Raw genomic sequence first — 20,776 nt, forward strand, 5'->3', positions numbered from 1 at the left:
ATTTTTTTCTATTTAATAATATTTATTTCAAACTTGCAAGTTGAGTTAAAAGTTATGGTAATAAATTCATTTTTTTTTTATTAAAACTTTCACTTTAAAGAACAAAAAGAAGTAGGTTCAAAATGATTACTTTTAACATATTAAAAATCAATAATAATTTGAAAATAATTAATTATAAAAATTATATAATATATAATTAAAATAATTACTAATCTGGATATAATTAAGGAAATAGGAGTTGATGTTGGGTTGGGTTGGTTACATTTTTAACTTTATAATGCTATAACTCATTGAAAAGTGTACGAATCAACACAATTTTTTTATGAGAAATAATATTTTTTAATAATCCCTTTTTCATTCGACATACTTTATCTTAATCAGGGTATTAATAAGAAACTAGCAGATAATGTAGCTTTTGTAATTATCCACCAATTTCTTAGAATTAAACACTATCTACTGATTTGCATCGAAGCGTTTCTTATGATAGTGATTTTAATCACTGTCAGATTAAATCTATACTGGACCCAACTATGCAACATCCCCACTATGCCGCGACCCCACTGTGCTGGGTTTTTTTTTTATAAAATAACACCATTTCCTTTTATATAATTATGTATTATACATNTTATAAAATAACACCATTTCCTTTTATTACATTTATTGTATATTACACTTATAAATCATAAAACTTGTAATCAGGAAATAAATAAGGAAATAGGGTATCATGTAGCTTTTGAAATAATCCACCAATTTTTTAAAATTAAACACTATCTAAAGATTTGCATCGAAGCGTTTTTTTTTATAGTGATTTAATCACTGCTAAATATCATTATACTTGATCCAACTATGCTGTCACCACTGTGCCGCGACCCCCCGTGCTGGGTTTTTTTATATAATATTTTATAGGTCAGTTGTTCGTTATGTGGTGTGTATATATGTAAAGAACATACTACTCCTAATTGTCCGTGAATGAAAATTCGAACGATGAGTTATAATTTTTAAAATTGTTATTATTTTAAAAGATTTTGTTATAAAAAAATGATTTGTTTAATTTTTATATATATTATATCTTTTTTTTTTTTACCGAAAATTATGTTTTTTATATCAAAAATTTGAGTGAAATTTGCTATTAAACAATATAATTATTATAGGATATAACTAGACAAATATTTTTGTCTTTGTTTCACTATTTCAAGTTCAATAAATATTTCACAGAACCGAAAAAACGATAATGTTAGCGTAATGCTAACATGATACCAATCATGTAAGAGTATATAACGATACAGATGACGAGTTAGTTTTCAATTCTCAATCACCAGTACATAACTGTATTTACCATTACAGTAAAAAGATAATGATATCCTCAACGTGATAAATATCAGTCATGTCAAGCTCAAAGTTACGAATTTGAATAATAATTTTAACATTGGTTTACTAAGTTTTCTGATGAATTTTTATGATTATTTCCTGTTTATTTTAATTGTACATAATCATAAAATTAATTCTGTTATCATTTTTCATATATTTACTTTCTAATAGTTTTACGAGAGCTATGTGAATTTCATATATTCTATTTTATTGGAACCTTGGTTATTTTATACATAATTATGTATAAAGTATCCTTTGAAAACAAAACAAAAAATGAGTAGTTATGAAAATATTCTATAAATTACAAGATCAAATAATAATATCTAACAAGATATTTAATAAAAAAATAATTTTTTTCACAGATGAATTTAATAAACATTACACGTATTGATGAACAAGGTAAATTTTCTAATATGTCTGTAAAAAACGATTTGATAAATGTATGTGCTATACATAAAATAATGACGTGTAATTTTTTACAAAAATAGAAAGTATAAAAATCACGACTCAAAACATGTTTATAAAACAGACGCATCCATATTTAAATGGAAAATTGATAAAAACTGAAAATAATTTGTACTGTGTAGGGAATTTCAAAATTACACATTTAAATATATCATGTAAATTCATTATAACCTTATAAATAAATAAAAAGTAATAAAATTTGATGCTTAATTCGTGAATTGATTTTAGATAATCGTTTAAGTGACAATATATTAAAAATTATTGAGAAGATAATTCAGTATCAACAAAATATATGTTCAGCTGATGAAGGATTAGTTGATATTAAAATTAAGGTAGTTTATTAAAGTTATAATATTAAAAATTTTATACAATATAATTCTATGAAGTTTATCTTATATCAAGTGAGGGGCTTGGTGCAACGATCAGATATAAAAATTATAGTGAAATATGTTGAAAAACCATTTTCTTAATTTATGTTAGTCCGATAATGTTTAATTTTTTTACGCCGTAAATAGGGATAGGGTCAGTGTGTATATACTTACGCTTACACTACTTCTTTTTCCTCGCTTTAATCCCGATAACTTGAGGTCGGCGACCCTTATTCTAAACTTCGACTTAACACAATCTCCCACATCAGCCGTCCTCAAATCGCATTCAATTACACCTCTCCATCTCTTTTTTGGTCTTCCTCTACCTCTTCTTCTTTCAATAATCATTTCTATAAATGTACTTACAGCTTCCAATACATTTTTCATCATAACTTGACTAAACCATCTAAGTATATTTCCTCTCATCTAATCTACGATTGACGCTACACCTATACTCCTTATATGTTCGTTCCTTATTCTATCTTCTCTAGTCACTCCACTCATTCATCTAAGCATTCTCATCTCTGCTACATACATTCTCTGCTCTACTTTCTTGTCAACTGCCCAACACTCTGAACCATTTACAACCTTGGTGCACTTCTACTTTTACCTTAAAATATTCTGTTATTCCTCCTACGCTTTTTACTATACTACAAGTGCCTTCATACATAGCTTCTATTATAATAATGTACCTTTTCGTCACTCTTTTTCTCATTAATGCCTTTCTCCAAATTTATAAATACCATACACAGCGTTTTCTTCTTTTCCCTAAACTTTTCTATTAGTTGCCTCACACAAAATTTGTTTTGTTTGTCTCATTGTTGATTTACCAGGCATAAATCCAAACTGGTTTTTAGTTACCGATGTCTCATTTCTTATTATCTTATCTATTACCTTTTCACAAATTTTCATACTATGATTCTTAAGCTTTATACCTCTATAATTTCCAGAGTCCTATATATTTCCTTTACCTTTAAATATTGGCAGAACAATACTATTCCTCCATTTATTTGGGATTTTTCCTTCTAATAAGTTTTTATTTAAAACATTTTTCATCCACCTAATGCCAACACTGCCTAATATTTTTCATACTTCTACTGGCACTTCATCTGGTCCTACTGCTTCATTTTCATTGATGCCACAGAGTACACTTTCCCTAACCCAGATGTATAAACATTCCGTACTGTAATTTAATTTTAATGAAGAATATAATAAAAATAAAAAAATTCTTATTTTTTAAAACAGAAAACATTTTTATTATACAACCTTCTAACTGCTCAACATTTGGTCCCTCTACCGTAATATTTTTCACGAACCACGAAAGGTCGGTTATGTTGTAACGTGACAAAATGTGAACCTTTATATATATTATTATTTCTTATGGTACAAATAAATTTAATTTTTTTGCTTTACTAATGAACGCGCGTACGTTATATCCTGCTGTGTAATCAGAAAACTGTACTATTGCTGTCAAGATGAACGCTATACACACATATGCTTTATCAATTTAATAATCGTTCCCAATATGACACATACCACTGTCAATACCTGTACGATTTTAATATTGTTCCATACTTTTATTTTTTTTATATTCTATACATTTTTAGGCCAATACCCTCTCCTAAATCGTGATCGTTGTCGTCAGCGTGTCTTGTCCTAGTGTATAAAAAGATTGACGATCTCTTCTCTATGAATCACCGTAGTGGTATTTTTCTACGTGCGTTTATAATCTATTTTTCTAATCTACTGTTTTACATAAGATTGCTAATCGCTGGGACTTAGAGGAAATATTATACATCTTATTTTCGGTCAAACACTTTTGGTGATAAAAATATTCCAACACATTAAAAATATTGGTATTCATTTATTTTTATTTAGGGTGTTCAGTAAGTAAGAAAAGGGTTTCTATTGTTCTTTTTGTTTGTAACAATTAAACTGTTTCCTTATTTACTGAACACTATATAAATGGTGGCAAGTGATACATTTGTTTCACGTGATTTATAAGAAAATATATTTTATTTTACAAATTTCGTCACTAATATATATTTTTTAATTTTTTGCTTTTTGTTTCACAATTTTAAAATTCTTTTCCTCTTAGTATATAAAAAAAAGAATGAAAATTCACATAATCAAAATTGATTATTTAGTTATAACACAGATAAGATAAAACTAAAAGTGCACTTTGTATTCAAGACGTGTAATTCTCAGAAATGTAAAAAATCAAAACTTGTTTCAAATCAATATCACCATTCGTAAAAAAAAAAAGTTTTTATGACAAATTATTATTTTTCAATTATAAATTTCTAACTATTAATGTTTGTTATGATGCTGTTGTAAATGCTGTCAAATTAACTAACACTTTCCAGTTCCGTTTGACCTTTGCGATATTGGAGTATGAATATTCATTTTATATTTGAAATTTATTTATATATTGTTAATTTTTGTACCAGTTTTATATAAATAAATCATTTTAACTTTTTTTGACTAAAAAAAAAATGTTAAATTTAAGTAATAAAAAAGCACAGGAAAATATTTTTAAAAGTGTGTCCAGGAGATACTTTTTATTGAAATGTAAATATTATAATCATATTTAGCATTCAGTTATCAATACAATCACGAATTTTTTTGTAGCGTTTCTTCGTAAACAGATAAAAAATACTTTTTCATGACAGTACTACGATTTAGTAATTATTTATCTATTTATATTTTATGTGGGTTGTCTAATTTAATGAGTAAATTATCTGCTCTAATCATAAAACAACATAAATCTAGATTACGCGTATCTGAATGGTATAGTAAGCGTAGACACACACGACAAAAAAAAGGAATTGCAATACGCATAGAGTACGTTATTAAATCGGAAAGTACGCAACAGTTGGGTTGATTGTCGTAACGAAAAAGATGGCATAATCAGCAATATACAGTCCGCGACAGCCTTCTCGTGGTTTCAAGAGCGAGAACAAATATGATAACCAAAGAATGAATGTTCATAAAATAAGAGCCACCCTAGTATTTTTGCGGATTCTGAACATGAAGCTTCAATTTCAAAGGAAAAAGAAATTTTTCATTAATTAATACAAAATCTGATTTATCATACATTATTTCTCATTATAGTTTTTTGGGCAAATCAACATCAAAGCTAGAAAATACCAAAAGTTCCATTATGCAAAAGTTCAAAAATGATCGATTCATTAATTTTTGAGATTGAAGAGTTTAATAGCCGAATTATTAATGAATAAAATTAACGCAGTTTTAAACAAAAATCCGGGATTGAAGGATATTAAAATTATAAGAAACATTTAGTAATGAAATATACACCGATAATATGTTGTGATGAGTACCGTTCTTTCAGTCATTCTTTAGACCAAATCGATGTTTCCATCGTTTTATTTTGAAATGATTAATTAAATTATTTTAATGTTTATTATTGTGTATTTAAAAAAAAGTTGTTTAAATATTAAAAATATATTTTAGTTAAGTATGTTTACATATTTTACATTTTTATGTAGCATATTTAAAATTTTTAATCATATATTTTGGTCATATTAATTACACATTTTTAGTTTTATACTATATATAAAACATAGCCCTATATATTACAAATGTATTTTCCTTTTGTGTTGGTATTAAGAGTGATAAATACTTCGTCAAGTAAATCAAATTAGATAGAAGTATCACTATCACAAGTTAAATTAGATCACCCTCGTCTAAAGCTGAAGTTGGAATTCGTCAACAAAGAAAGTCAAGGCAGAAAGTTTTAACTTGACGTGGTCCCTAGTCAATTCTTGATACACGGATCCCCACTTAAAGGTACCTTTAAAAAAATGAATAAAAATATTACCTTATCATCAGTCCAACCGTTTACTTCTTCTGCTTTGTCATATTATAAAATTGGCACACATAGAAACTTCTATCAAAACATTCAGGTTAATCATCAAAGTTTTTAATGTGCTTGTCATATTTTTTTCACTACGCTTTTCAATAAAATTTGTTTTACAGTTATTAATATTTATGTTTTTGCTATCAGTTATTTTTACAAAAACGTTTTTTGTTTCAACATAAGAATTAAAATTAGAACTTGTTTCAAAATTTTCATTAATTACTTGAAAATTCGAGGAATTAAAACTAATTTGTTGTGATAAGTTTATTTCTTCATAATCATTATTTCAAAAAAAGTTACATTTTTTTTATTTTTAGCTTTCTCTGTAAAAAAAGATTTAGTATAAAGACCGTTTTAAAAGTTCTATTTTTTATACAATTTTTCAAGTTTTGAACGCCCTCTATATATGGGGAAATTGTCCAATTTTAATAAATAGTATGTAAAATGAGAGAGGTACTTATAATGTATTTAGAAAAAAAAAAATTATGCTGATATATACATTTTTCAAAAGGATATAGCATTTTTAAGTTGAAAATTTAAAATCGAAAATCGAAAATTTTAACAAAGAATAGTGTTTTTTTAACTACGGCAGTAGTTTAAATGTAAAAGATAAAGTGTCGGGACAAATTTTTTTTTTTCATTTAATAGCACATAAAATAAACTTTAATTTGATATATGTTTAAAGGACGCAGTATTTCTGGAACATTTTCAAAAATTAAGTTGAAAAAGTTAATTTTTATAAAAAATTTGCTATTTTAAATCCCCCCCAATGAGCAGGTTAAGTGATAGATTTTCAAAAAATGATATCAAATGAAAGGTAAATATCTATGGTTTTAGTATAAAAAAAATTATGTTGATTTGTTGATTTTTCAAAAAGTTATGGAAGTTTTAAGAAAAAAAAGTGAAAAAAAATTACAAAATATACCGATTTTTAAATTTGTAATTTTTTTGGATTTTTCCCCATTTTCAGGGAACGAGGGAATTTTTTTCAATTTTTGAGGGTAATGTCTCCAACTAGATACGATTTGTGATCTTTTGACGTACTTTTGAAAGAAATCGGTCCAGTGAGAGCTGAGAAAAAGTGGCAACAGACATAAAAAAAAACGCATCATAGTAAAATTAATACCTTCTCAGCTTCGCATCGAAGCTAAAAATGTTTTACTTTCAACTTTAAAGATAATAGACTATATTACATTACAAATTTAACCCAAATCCCTATACATTATACGTTCAGATTTGCTTAAACATTTCGTTTAATTGTTCTCTGTGTTTATGTTATACCATAGAAATTGAGTGACTCCTGTATGTAAAATTATAATAGAAATTTAGTCCAAAATTATTTAACTTTAACAAGTTGTAACAGACGAACGGTTGATCGGAATAAAAACATTATAAGAGCAAAGTTAATTGAATTTATATTTTAAATTATATTAACAAATTCTAAATGGGGGTTCCCATTTAAGAAAATTCAAGTTCATGTTTTTTAACATTGAAGGGATGACAAAATGTGCAAAAAATGGATGTTTTTACTACATATTATTGTAGAGTTTTTTGAATTAAACAATATTTTCCTTACCAAAAATTTAATATCTTCAATGGTTACCGAGAAAATGAGTTTCTTATCCTTAACGAATCATCCTGTATATAACATGACAGGTGGTATTGTAACACGCCTGCCATGTTGAGGGCCCTAAAAAAGATGGGGACACCTACAAAAAAAATTAATAAAAATTTGATACACGTGCTTATGACACGGCGCACTAACAAAAACAAAACAATACATTACCAGCCTTGAAGGGCTCAATACTGGAGGTAGGTTCAGCCGACGCCAAAATACAAAAAATTACATTTTAATTAATAACGGACATCACGTAAAAATATATACAGGGTGGGCCACCACTCACTGACAACTTAAATAACTTTTGATCCAGTTAATATTTTTAGCTGATTTTTTTTTTAAATAATAGTTATACGTTAGGTCTATAGCTATATCTCAATAATTAATTTTTTTACATTTTATTAAAAATATTAATTATTTTTAAATTTTAAATAAAATGTAAAAAAAAAATCTAAGATAGCTATTTTGTAGAGTAGAATTTAAGAAAAATTTTAGTAAAAAAATATCTTATTAATATTCAATAGTAAATATTCTGTAGCGTTTTGAAGTTTGTGAAAATTTGAAATTTCATGTATTATTTTACGGTATTAAACATTGAAATACGTATTGAGAAAAGGACAGAAGAAAACGCTATCTTTTCATGATTACTGTGTATACATATGATGATAATGTGTATACATTACAAACTTGGCATTAATACCATGATAAGAAATTAGATAAGGCAATTATTACTTATCACTCTCATTCAAAAGTATATTGAAAAGATAGCGTTTTCTTCTGTCCTTTTCTCAATACGTATTTCAATGTTTAATACCGTAAAATAATACATGAAAATTCAAATTTTCACAAACTTCAAAACGCTACAGAATATTTACTACTGAATATTAATAAGATATTTTTTTACTAAAATTTTTCTTAAATTCTACTCTACAAAATAGCTATCTTAGATTTTTTTTTTACATTTTATTTAAAATTTAAAAATAATTAATATTTTTAATAAAATGTAAAAAAATTAATTATTGAGATATAGCTATAGACCTAACGTATAACTATTATTTAAAAAAAAAATCAGCTAAAAATATTAACTGGATCAAAAGTTATTTAAGTTGTCAGTGAGTGGCGGGCCACCCTGTATAAAAACAAACAATAAGTTGCAAAGCATACAACAAATTTTACCGCTACGGACGAAAATTAACCTACAACCAGTTCTGACAATGGCTAATTTCTAAAAGACCGTCTGACGTTTGGCCCAGTGGTCCTAAGCAACACCCGGCTATCCTTTAGAGTAGGGACAGCAAATTTTACTACCCAGTGCCGGAAATTATTACGAATAATTCGAATCAAAATATATCATAAGGTGACAATGTAGGTCACAAATACCATTCATGAACTGATCCGAAATAGTACCAATCTGACTATCTCGCACGCGCACAAACAAATTGCAACACCTTATCGTGATTATTTGAATGATAAAGGCTGCCGCAGCACTCATTCGGCTCAACTAATATAATTTAGGATACATATATTTATGTATATACAAATATACCAAAATAAATAAGTACTTTTTGTCACGTTACAATTTAAAAGTAATATTTTTATAACCTATCATAATATGCAGTATTCTACTAATAAGCAATCATTCATCCTAGCATATTCAATGTGAAATATGAAATAATGAATATTTTTATTATAATATTTTATACTAATGTTTAGGGTTTTGATAAGCCGAAATCAGAAAGTATAGATAAACTAATGGATACAATAAGAAAACTGAAAGAACAACCTATCACTAGATAGTCAAAAATATTTTAAACTTTATAATGTGTTATCTAGTTAAATATAACGTATATACGTATAATTATTTAAGTGTAGTTATAGAATATATTTTTTATGTATCATTTAACTTGAAGTTATAAAGCTTTAATGAGCCATTAAGTTGCATGTTAAAAGAATTTAATAATATTGTGTTACAGTTTAATTATTAAAGTAAAACTAAACTTCAATTTTTATGTTTGAATAACGATTAATTTACCTATATTTATTTATAAAGAAATAAATACAATTCGTTCAAAAATATGAAATGAAATAAAACATTTTTTCTACAAATATTTTACAATTTTTTTATATACTAAATGTATCAAAAATCTTCATCCAATTTCAAAAATTTATATTTATATTAAAGGGATGAATCGCCAAATTGTTTCCTTTACGCCCAATCCCCCGTTGAGGGAGTTCACCGTTCAAATACCGGCGAACTTCTAACTTCCATTGCGGCGGTGCTCCATCTTGTTGAAAAACAAACTCATCACTATTTGCTTGTAACTTTGGAACAACCATGTTTGCTACATGTTTAGATATGTGTTACGCATTACTGTGTTTTCTTAAAAAAAAAAATGGACCGTAAACTTTTTTCCTGGATATTCCGCAAAAGACATTGATTTTTTGTGAATCTCTTTGATGCTCAACAGTTGCATGTGGTTGCTCTAAAGCCCAAATCCTGACATTATAGCGGTTGACTTTTCCACTCAGATGAAATGTGGCTTCGTCCGAAAAAACAATGCGTGAGACAAATGACTCATTTTCTTCTTGTTTTTCGTATATAAAATTTCAAAAATCAATCCTTTTTTGTTTGTTATCCGGTAAGAGGTCCTGTCTGTAACAGTTGTATTCAGTATGCTTTTAATGTCAAACGACGTCGTAGAACTCGCCAAACGGTCGAATGTGGGGGACCTAGCTCTAGGTCTGCACGACGTGGTGTAGACTTCTGTGGACTTCGAACGAAACTTCGTCGAACACACTCGATGTTTTCATCAGAGGTACGAGGTCGACCTGAGCGTTTCTGTACACACACATTACCACTTTCTTGGAACGTTTGGTGCCAACGTCGAATGCTTTGAGCAGTGGAGCTTCAGTTCCATAAATTCTTCGAAAATCACGTTGAACGTTTATTACCGACCCGCACTTATTGAAACGTAGGACGCAAAACGCTTTCTGTTGCAGAGTCGCCGTAACGAAACAAACTAACGGTTCCTAGTTCACTAACCATTACGGTGCCAAATTTATCTACTAGATAACTTAAAATAAATTTGGTTATCTAATCTTTCCATTAATACATTGGTCATTAACCTGCGATTAATCGTTACCGAACTATATCAGTTCGTAATCGGATGAAGACTTTTGAAACAGCGTGTATTAACCTCAAAAATATTAGTACTATCCTCTATACTTCTTAATTATTTAAACTGTGTTAACTTGAATTCTTAAGCGATAACCATTTACAATTTTTTATTTAATAATAATCTAATTATTTAATAATCATAAAAATTAACAATGAGTTGTTATTAATACTCATGTTATATTTTGCGAAATCCTTCATAAATTATAGCATGTTTATAGTAATTTATGTTATAATCCTATGTTTATAACTGGTTGTCATGTTTAAAGACATTTCGTATAAAAAGTCCTTATTTAATAACCAATTTTTACCTATTATCTATTTGTTAAATGTGTGCTGAGCTAAAAACAAAACAAGATTTTTTTATAAACTTGACATCGCACACTGCTTTAAGCGAGTGTTCACTCATGTGTCTCCTAATATCAGCCGTCTATTTATTAATATGACATTCAGTAATCATCGTGCATTTCTCGCTTTTGATACCGTGATTAGACCGCCGCCGACAGTGTATTGATGATTATGCGTTTTGTTCGTTTAGACGTTTATCTTTGCAACTCCACGCTCTTGTGAGTTTTCTTTAAGCCGATAGTCATCTGAGTTGTTTATTTTTGCGATGTCCAGATACTGTCTGTAATTTGTTCATCGAAGTCATAGCTGTCATAACTTTCTATGGTAGGTACGCGTTAACCTTTGAACGTGTATATATGCGTCGAGTCCGCGTGTTAGATGTGCCACACCCTCACACACAAAAGCTTATTCAACCGACCATTGATTACATTACTATATCGCTTATATTGTTAGACAACCGCTTTCGCCTCACCCATCCATCCTCCAACGAATTTTAGAATCGGCTACTAGACCCATTAGGTACTCTATTTTTAATATCAAAACTATCACCGTAAAATAATGATCACTGTCGTATGCATTTTATGATAAAAACGAGTATTTCACGCAAATGCAATTTTTTCTTTATTGTATAACCGGTTCAACGATCTGTATCCTGTCACATATATGTTAAATTGACGTTAGCGGACAATTGTATTTTTAAGAAATTATTATTTTAATATTTTACACGCGACAATAAAATCATGAACCAGCAAACTTATACGTCTTCTGTACTAGGTATGTAGATTTTTACAATTATTAACTTTTATTATTTTAATACACTTTTATATATCTTAAATTTAAAAATAATAAAATAAAACCAATACCGATTGTATTGTGTCAATTTTTACTTAACAATTATTTTTTATTACGTTTATTTTTTGTGTTTCATTTGTTTAATTCTTTTTTGTGTTTTAATTATTTATACAGTAATCTAAACATGACTAAAAGCCGAAACTAATTGTTATTATTTATTCATAAACCGATAAAACTGAGCTAGTTGCTAGAATCGCTGAAATAATCGGTAACCATCCGATCAAGTAAAATCTCAAATATGAGGACTTATACCATATACCGCGATCGAAAGCACTGCCCGAGAACCGTGCCTTCATAACATAGGTTAGGGTATTCCTATCCGATACTAACATAGGTTGTGTAAACGATGAAGATTTTGAGGTTATGCTCGTTGAGGAAGACGCGTACTGATCATAGAAAAGCGATCATCAACCTACAGAATATCGATCAGTCCTGTTTCAAGTGGGCTATTTTAGCGTGTATATTTAATAATATACATCTTAATCAAAAATATTTTAACGAGGAATACTGGTACGATTTTACAGAGTTGATTTTCCTCGCACTTTTTTCTACTTCTTCTTTTTCCTTTGCTTAATCCCAAGCACTTGAGGTCGGCCACCCCTATCCTAAACTTCCACTTGACACAATCTTCCAAATTAGCCGTCCTTATATCGCATTCAATTGCACCTTTCCATCCCTTTTTTGGTCTTCCTCTACTTCTTCTTCCTTCAACATTAATTTCTTTAACTGTTCTTACAGCTTCCGATTCTTCTCTCTTCAGAACATGACCAAATCATCTAAGTCTGTTTTCTCTTATCTTATCTACGATTGACGCTACACCTATAATCAATTATGCACTGCTCAACAGACCATAACAACCCAACTATACCACATTGCCACTGTGCTGAGGATTTTTTTGAGCCTCATCGTTTCTTCTAACACAGCATATTTTGTATATTTTGAGGCCACCAACTTTTATAGTTTGTATTTCTGACATTTGAACCAACTTGACGGTATATTTGTTTCCACATTGTCATGCCAGACACTATACTTTTTTCGTGTTTGGTGTTTGAGCAACACAAGTTGATATGCGACAAGAACAAGCCTATATTATTTTTTATGTCGGCAGAGAGTATTAAGGTCGAATTTGACGCGCGGGTCTCATGTTACCGTTCGTCATCTACGCCGATTCACACCGTGCTCAGTTTTAGCTTCTATTATATATTGAAGTACTCTTGAACGACTACGACATACTATTAATGGTGGAACATGGTGGGATAGTGCAAGCTGACAAGCACCGAGTTTCAAACCAGAGGCAGTGCGCACCAAGCACTGCCACGCTACCGACTCGGCCACACCGTCCTCTCAACGTGCAATGATATAAATACATAAATACTTTTTAAGTGTATTAGAGTTTCAACAGCGTGGAAAAAGATGATTTTGAAATAGCATTTTTCAAGTTGATGAATAATACCATTTTTGGTAAATACTAAAGTATTAATTAAAATTTTTTTATTTATAAACATATTAAAAATTAATTACAGGGAAAACCATGAAAAATATAAGAAATTTCTTCTCGCAAGGGGCGACTATAGTGATGGGATTCTTGATCTTTATTAAAGATATTGAATTTAAATGATATAAAAATCAAACGAATTGAAAATGTATTCTAAAAAGAATTAAGAAAAAAATTCAAAACATTTCATGTCATAGACGGGTTGGAACCTTGAATCCCAAGCGCTTCGTTGAAAAAAATAGCTATTTAAGCTAGTTCAAATTTCAAAGTTATTTTTCTCGACTTCAAAAAAGCCAAAAAAATTTAAATAAGTTTAACTTCCTATGCTATATCAATTTTATTTATATAATACTTATCCAAATCAGTGTACTCCCCTTGGTCATGTATTTTGAAATAAAATAAAATACAAAACCCAGAATTTTAACATAAAACAGCATATTTTTGAATATGGTAGTCATTTTTACCATGAGGACAGAGATCAAATTTCTTTTTTCAAATTAAAGTATATTACATAATCTTTAATTTAAGGTNCAAATTAAAGTATATTACATAAGCTTTAATTTAAGATATATATAAAAGTGTCAGTCTTTCCGGAACATTTTCAAAAGTTAAGTTGAAAAAATTCTACTTTCTATACGCATTTTAAAAGGTTTGACCCTTCCCCCTGTATATAGGGAAATAATGGTCCGATTTAAAAAAAATGTATGTCGAATGAAAGAGGTATATATAAAGAATTTATCATTAAAGACTAAAATTGATTCATGCATTTTCTAAAAAGTTATAGCAACATAATGTTAAAAAATGTAAATATAATATCAAGAATTTTTTCACAAAAATTGCATATTTTTGCATACGGTAGTCATTTTTACCATGAAGACAAGTACAGAGGTCAAAAGACATAAGAAATTAAACTTATTAAATTATTTTAAATTATTAAATNATTTGGCGTATCTGCTGCAAAACGCCTATCTATATTCAAAAGTTCTGATCTAATTACCTTGGAGTAATTTTTTAATGGATCTTTAAGTTTTCTAGGATGGCCACCAAACAAATTAGGAAACGCCTTTTCTTCGGCATGGTCATCAATTAAGATGGATAAGGGTCTCATACCTTCACCCGGAGCAAAAGACACATAGTCACCATTTTCAACCATAGTGTCTATAGTTCCTGGGTTGACTAGTTCATCATTGTCACTCTTATCGGACTCTTCACTAACTAATAAGTCTATCTCCTCTGTCATTGTTTGAATATAATTTGTTACATGGCTATACCATTCTTCGTCAATTTCTACACCTTTGTACAATGGTTGGTCTCTAAGATCCATCAAAGCCCTCACAACTAACATAGGGCGAACATTTTGGTATAAATAATGTTGCTTAAAACAAGATTTTCTTTTTAATTTGACTTTCATAATTTTAATAGTAGCCAAATTTTCTGCTTTTCGTGGTAGAATATTGGTTGTTTTTGTTAAGTCAATTGGTATGNTTCGTGGTAGAATATTGGTTGTTTTTGTCAAGTCAATTGGTACGTTTACTACGCTGCCTTGAATTTTCAATTGACCTTCTCCTCGAAGACATTTGAATACTTTCATAAACGGTAATCGCAGTGATACCATTTGTCTTTCTATTTGGTTAAGCTCTTTAACTGATTGCGGAATATGATTTAATTGAAAACCATTTCCAACATACAATGGTGGAATTTTTAATTTTTTTAAATGACCATAACAACTTGTGCATACTAGTACACTTTCGCTATCATTGTAATCAATGTTAATACTAAGTTGTCTTAATAATTTTTTTGGAGTTTTGATTATGCTACTTGGTAATCTTAAACGGTTACAAGAAACACAAGTTTCAGACAAACATTGCGTTTTTTTTAAATTATATTCTGACAGTAAAGTTTCCCACTTTTGTCGTTTCGTATTTAATTTTTCCTTTTCATGCAACCTATATGAAGATACACGATAAAAACGTTTTCTACGACTTGACCCTATGCTGCTATTTGAAGAAGCTCTTCTTTTAAGCATTCGAATTTGATTTGCTCTTTGATAGGCCCTTCTCATATCAGGATTTTCTAATTTATTTTTCATATTAATTTTAGCAGCTTCTATATTAGCTTTTTTTATAGCTGGGTCATTCAAACGTTTCTTCATGCTAACCTTAGCAGCTTCTATATAAGCTTTTTTTATAGCTGGGTCATTCAAACGTTTCTTCAAGCTAACCTTAGCTGCTTCTATATTAGCTTTTTTTATAGCTGGGTCATTCAATCGTTTCTTCATGCTAACCTTAGCAGCTTCTATATTAGCTTTTTTTATAGCTGGGTCATTCAAACGCTTCTTCATGCTAACCTTAGCAGCTTCTATATTAGCTTTTTTTGTAGCTGGATCATACAAACGCCTAATCATACTTAAACGAGCTGTTTTTCTATTAGCTTCTTTAATCTCGTTATCCATTAATCTTCTTCTCATATTTTTTAAATTAACTGCATTTTCTAGCTTTGTTATATTAAAATCTAATCGTGCTCTTTTTTTAGCAACTTTCTCATTATTTCGTTCTCTAATTCGAAACTCTTTATTTTTTCGCATAATATGCATGTAATCGCGTCTTTTTTTAATAGATTTTGCAGTTATACCCATTTTGACCCTTCTACTTGTTTCTTTTTTTCTGATGTCAACTATGTTAAATTTATTATCATCATTATATTTTCTGTTTACTAAGTCTACATCATCATTATCATAACTGATATCATCAGTAGGAACACAGTTAGCAAATTCCGGATCATTTAAGTGAAAATTATTTTCAATAGTAGTTTCAACATTTTCATGCGATTCTGAGTTTTGTACTAATATTCTAGCACAATCAGTTTTATAGCTATTGATAGTTACACTATTACTAGTTATATTATAAATGTTTATACATTCTTTATATACTGACCATCTATTGGTTTTGTTGNTTTTTTTGAAGAAAGAGATTTAGAAAAAGTAAGAAAAGAGGCTTCTAATCACATTTCTAAAATCCAAGAACAAAATAAAACATATTATGATAGTAAGCATAAAATACCAACTAATTATATAATAGGAGATTTAGTTTTAATAAATAATTATGATACTACGCCGGGTATAAATAAAAAATTAATCCCAAAATTTAAAGGACCTTATATTATTAAAAAAATATTGCCTAATGATAGATTTGTGGTGACTGATATACCAGGTTTTCAGCTTACTCAAAGAGCTTATGAGGGCGTAAGTGCCATAAATAACATGAAAATGTGGTCACCTAGTCTTGACTCAACACAAGAATAATTTAAGTTATAATGTATTTATTGTTATGTTTATGTTTTATTTTAATTGTTATTGTATTTGTATTAAAAAAAAAAAAAAAAGACTGAGTACTAACTAAAGTGTTCCTTATGATAATTATGTTATGACACTATGTTAAATTATGATATATTTTTTTTTAATTATGTTATTTATAAGGGTTGAGGTCAACCCTATGTCAGGATGGACGAGTTGTAGGCATTGGTTGGTGGCACTGGATACAACCCTTATCTTTATTATGTTATGATATATATATTATGCAATGTTAATATTACTATTACGAAATTATTATTATGACGTTGATGTTAATTTTTTTATGAAAATACAATTATGTTTTTTTAAGAGTTTTTAAAGAACCAACTAGTTTTATTTTTTTTATATGTTCACCTTTCACAGTTATCTGTTCCTCTTTTAATATACCATATTATATGGCCTCCTACAAATATGACATTNGTTAGCCAAAAACCATATTCTAAATATGACAATCTAATAACTTTTACATTGGGTGATCACGGCCAATTTTTAAATTTGAATCGTTCTAGGAGGGTTAGGGGGTAGTTTTAGCTTCGATGCGAAACTGAGAAGGTATTAATTTTACTATGATGTGTTTTTTTTTTGTGTCTGTGAACGCTCAATCTCAGCTCTCGCTGGACCGATTTTGATGAATAATATGTCAAAAGATTTATTTATTTAAATGGAATACATTTTTGAAGTGACGTATGAATTTTATTTTTAAAATGTTTAAAGTATAAAACTTTGAGCTACTTTTTTTCTTCAATTGTATTGTTATTAAAACTAGAAAATATATATTCATAAATGTATAAGCGCGAAATAAATGGCTCAATAAAACCNAACGCGAAATAATTGGCTCAGTAAAAGCGACCATGGTGAAAAATTTAAATTACAAGCCACGAGTATTGAAAAAATGATAACTTTGATCGACCTCTATGAAAAGAACAGTAGATAGTAGTAGCTAATTTTACCAAAATATTTTCGGTAGAAAGTGGTCTATTCAATAGTATAGTTTTCAACGTTTAATTCGATGAATAAATACTTAAATACGCATATTATGTATATGTTTATGACTTTGACAGGGAAATATTGATATAAATAGACATTTCATTATTGCATAGGAGCTTATGTTAAATGGAAAATGATTAATAAGTGATTAATCACTACCTATATGTAGTGTAGTGTATGTCTAGTAAGGTAAAGACTCAACTTTTGTAATATTTTTGTTGAAATCTGAGATTTAAATAAGTGATGATTAAATTAAAAAACGGCACTTTTTTTTTCATAGATTTTAATTNAAATTAAAAAACGGCACTTTTTTTTCATAGTTTTTAACTTTGATCATATTTTTTTATGGGAATAAATTATTTTCCAAAAATAAATTATACTTTGTAGTATACTTTAGTATTTATACAATATCCCCTTAAAAAATAATTTAATTTTCTAAAATTTTATTGAACTTGTGTGTGCTGTTGTAGTTCAGTACTTTAATGATTCACAATAAATCATTATTAATAATTTATATTTATAGTTTTAACATTGATGCGAAACCGAGAAGATTTTTATTATAAAATTAATATTATCATTATTGTCTAGTGATCATTTGTGTTTCCGTAAAATATTCGCTTATTTATGAGAGTTCACTTTATGTATAAACACATTTGTTTTAAGTATATGTATAATATATGCGTATGAGTGTATGTAAATAGGTATACGCCACATAGTCTCCAAGATACCACTACTGATGATAAAGTAAATGTATCATTAATGATTACAAAAGTAATGTCTGGGATCGATAAGTTTTGTGGAACCGTTTAAATTATGAACGNTTTTGTGAAACCGTTTAAATTATGAATGTGTTAGAGTTTTCATAGACTGTTGTATTATTTAAAATATTTTTAGAGATGTATCCATGTTTTTAGTTTTGTCAGTTCAAAACTTAAAATAATTGAAATAGCTATACTGCCGTTTGTTGGCGTACGGTGGTCAATTTTTTTCTCCCTCCAGAATATAATTTCTTAGCCCTTTAGCCTCTGCATTCGATTCCTATGCTGCCATCCTAATAAAAAAAGACGTATACGTATTATTTTTGAAAAAAGAAACTTTCTGAATTTTTATACATTTTTTTAGCTTTGGTGCGAAACTGAGAATTTAAATGTAGAATCTAATAATATCACTTAAGTACGAAGTCTCCTTTTACTAAAAATCCCATATAGTTATTTTTTCTTAGGGGTATTACTGATCTTATTAATTTATTACATAAAAATAAATATATATGTGTGAATACATAAGTAATTCTTTTTGATTATTTCCAATGTGTCGATTTTAAATAAATCATTGAAACAGCTATGCGATAATTTAGTTTGCAAACCTACCTAGACGGTCTCATCAATATTTCTTATTAAAGATTTAATACAAAATAATTTTGCTTAAATAACTTAACGTAACTAAACAAAAGCTATGCATATTGAATTATATTAAGCAATATTATTGCGTGTGTGGGGAGCTACTACTTTTTTACTTAATATAAGTCTTATACGGTTTTTTTCTTAAGTATTAGGTCTATTTTTACGAAATATTAATAAATCATATCCTTTATATCCCAGCTTCTAAGTTGTTACGACAAATTTGCTAGCTCTAAAAATGCACCATTAAATTATCATTATTGATACAATAAAATAATCTTTTTATTTTTGACGTATACATCATTTACTAAGTCGGTAGTATAGTTTTATATAGCTATATATATATATATAGAATAGCTATAACTATAGCCTACAATCAATGATGATAAAAGCAGCAAACATTTTGAGTAGGGATTTAGTGATTCTATCGTCGAAAACTAGTTTTAACTACATTGCTACCCTCAGTTGCATTGGAACAGTGTGTAAGTAAGTTGAATTAATATTCATATATATATTTAATTAATATACTTTTTTTTTTCAGTAAAATGGTAATCATAAATCATTTTTATGACGGTAGCCGAGGTGGTGGTGGCCTAGGTGGTGGCCGAGGTGGACGTGGCCAAGGTGGACGTAGCCGAGGTGGTGGTGGCCGAGGTGGTAGTGACCAAGGTGGACGTGGCCGAGGTGATGGTGGCCGAGGTGGTCGTATGAGTGTATTCAAAGGGATAATAATTTTTCTTAAAATTATAATTTTTTCTGTTTTTTTTTTTTATTTAAGCATAAAACAGCAATANTATTCAAAGGGAGTAAGTAATAGTTTTTCTTAAAATTATAATTTTTTCTGTTTTTTTTTTTATTTAAGCATAACACAACAATAATATTCCAATCCAAACATTCATTTAATTATGATTTATATTAAACATTTGCAATATAGTTTAAACAAAATTTGAATTACATTTACATATTTATTATATTAAAATTAATTTATTGTACATATATCGTTGCCGTAGTGTAAAAAGTGGCTAAATAATTTTTTTTTTTTAATTTTGTATTTTTCGGAACTTTTAAATAAGTTGAAAAACTTAAGAATACATTTTTAAACAAATTAATTTGATATTTTTCAATATTTAAATCACATAAAAATCGACACATTCGGAGTGACTTAATAAGTTTTTTAACTTTAAATTATTATTGTTAAAATAAGTTATAAAAATCTCATTTGGTTATTTCTTGTATAGCGGTGACAATATGGTATATTTTGCTTTACCATTAATTTTGAAGCCGTGTTTTAATTAATAGGAAAATAAATGTTTTCTTGTACTATAATGAACTAAAAAAATAATTTTTTTATACTATCACGATAATATATATATATAATTAATATACTTTTTTTAAAAAAAATCGATCTTCGAAATGTTTATGAGATACCTCATAAATGTATTATATACATTAAAATAAACATTTTATGAAAATT

At 28.3% G+C, this 20,776-nt stretch overlaps 1 protein-coding gene across 2 annotated transcripts in view; it reads left to right on the forward strand.

Moving 5' to 3' along the window:
- Positions 1-9,532, forward strand: part of LOC126898858 (uncharacterized) — a 14,037-nt gene extending 4,505 nt beyond the window's left edge. Inside the window, exons 2-5 of one of the 2 annotated variants that reach the window (XM_050673264.1) lie at positions 1,731-1,767; positions 1,857-1,988; positions 2,062-2,165; positions 9,413-9,532. In XM_050673264.1, the coding sequence (XP_050529221.1) occupies positions 1,731-1,767; positions 1,857-1,988; positions 2,062-2,165; positions 9,413-9,496 (357 nt within the window). In that variant the 3' untranslated portion in view covers positions 9,497-9,532. The remainder of the gene's footprint in view (positions 1-1,730; positions 1,768-1,856; positions 1,989-2,061; positions 2,166-9,412) is intronic. The other variant, XM_050673265.1, reaches the window with a different exon arrangement.
- The last annotated feature ends 11,244 nt before the right edge of the window (positions 9,533-20,776 follow it).

The sequence above is a fragment of the Daktulosphaira vitifoliae genome, unplaced genomic scaffold (assembly GCF_025091365.1).
Source record: "Daktulosphaira vitifoliae isolate Bord-2020 unplaced genomic scaffold, ASM2509136v1 Scaffold_2, whole genome shotgun sequence".
Taxonomy (NCBI): Eukaryota; Metazoa; Arthropoda; class Insecta; order Hemiptera; family Phylloxeridae; genus Daktulosphaira; species Daktulosphaira vitifoliae.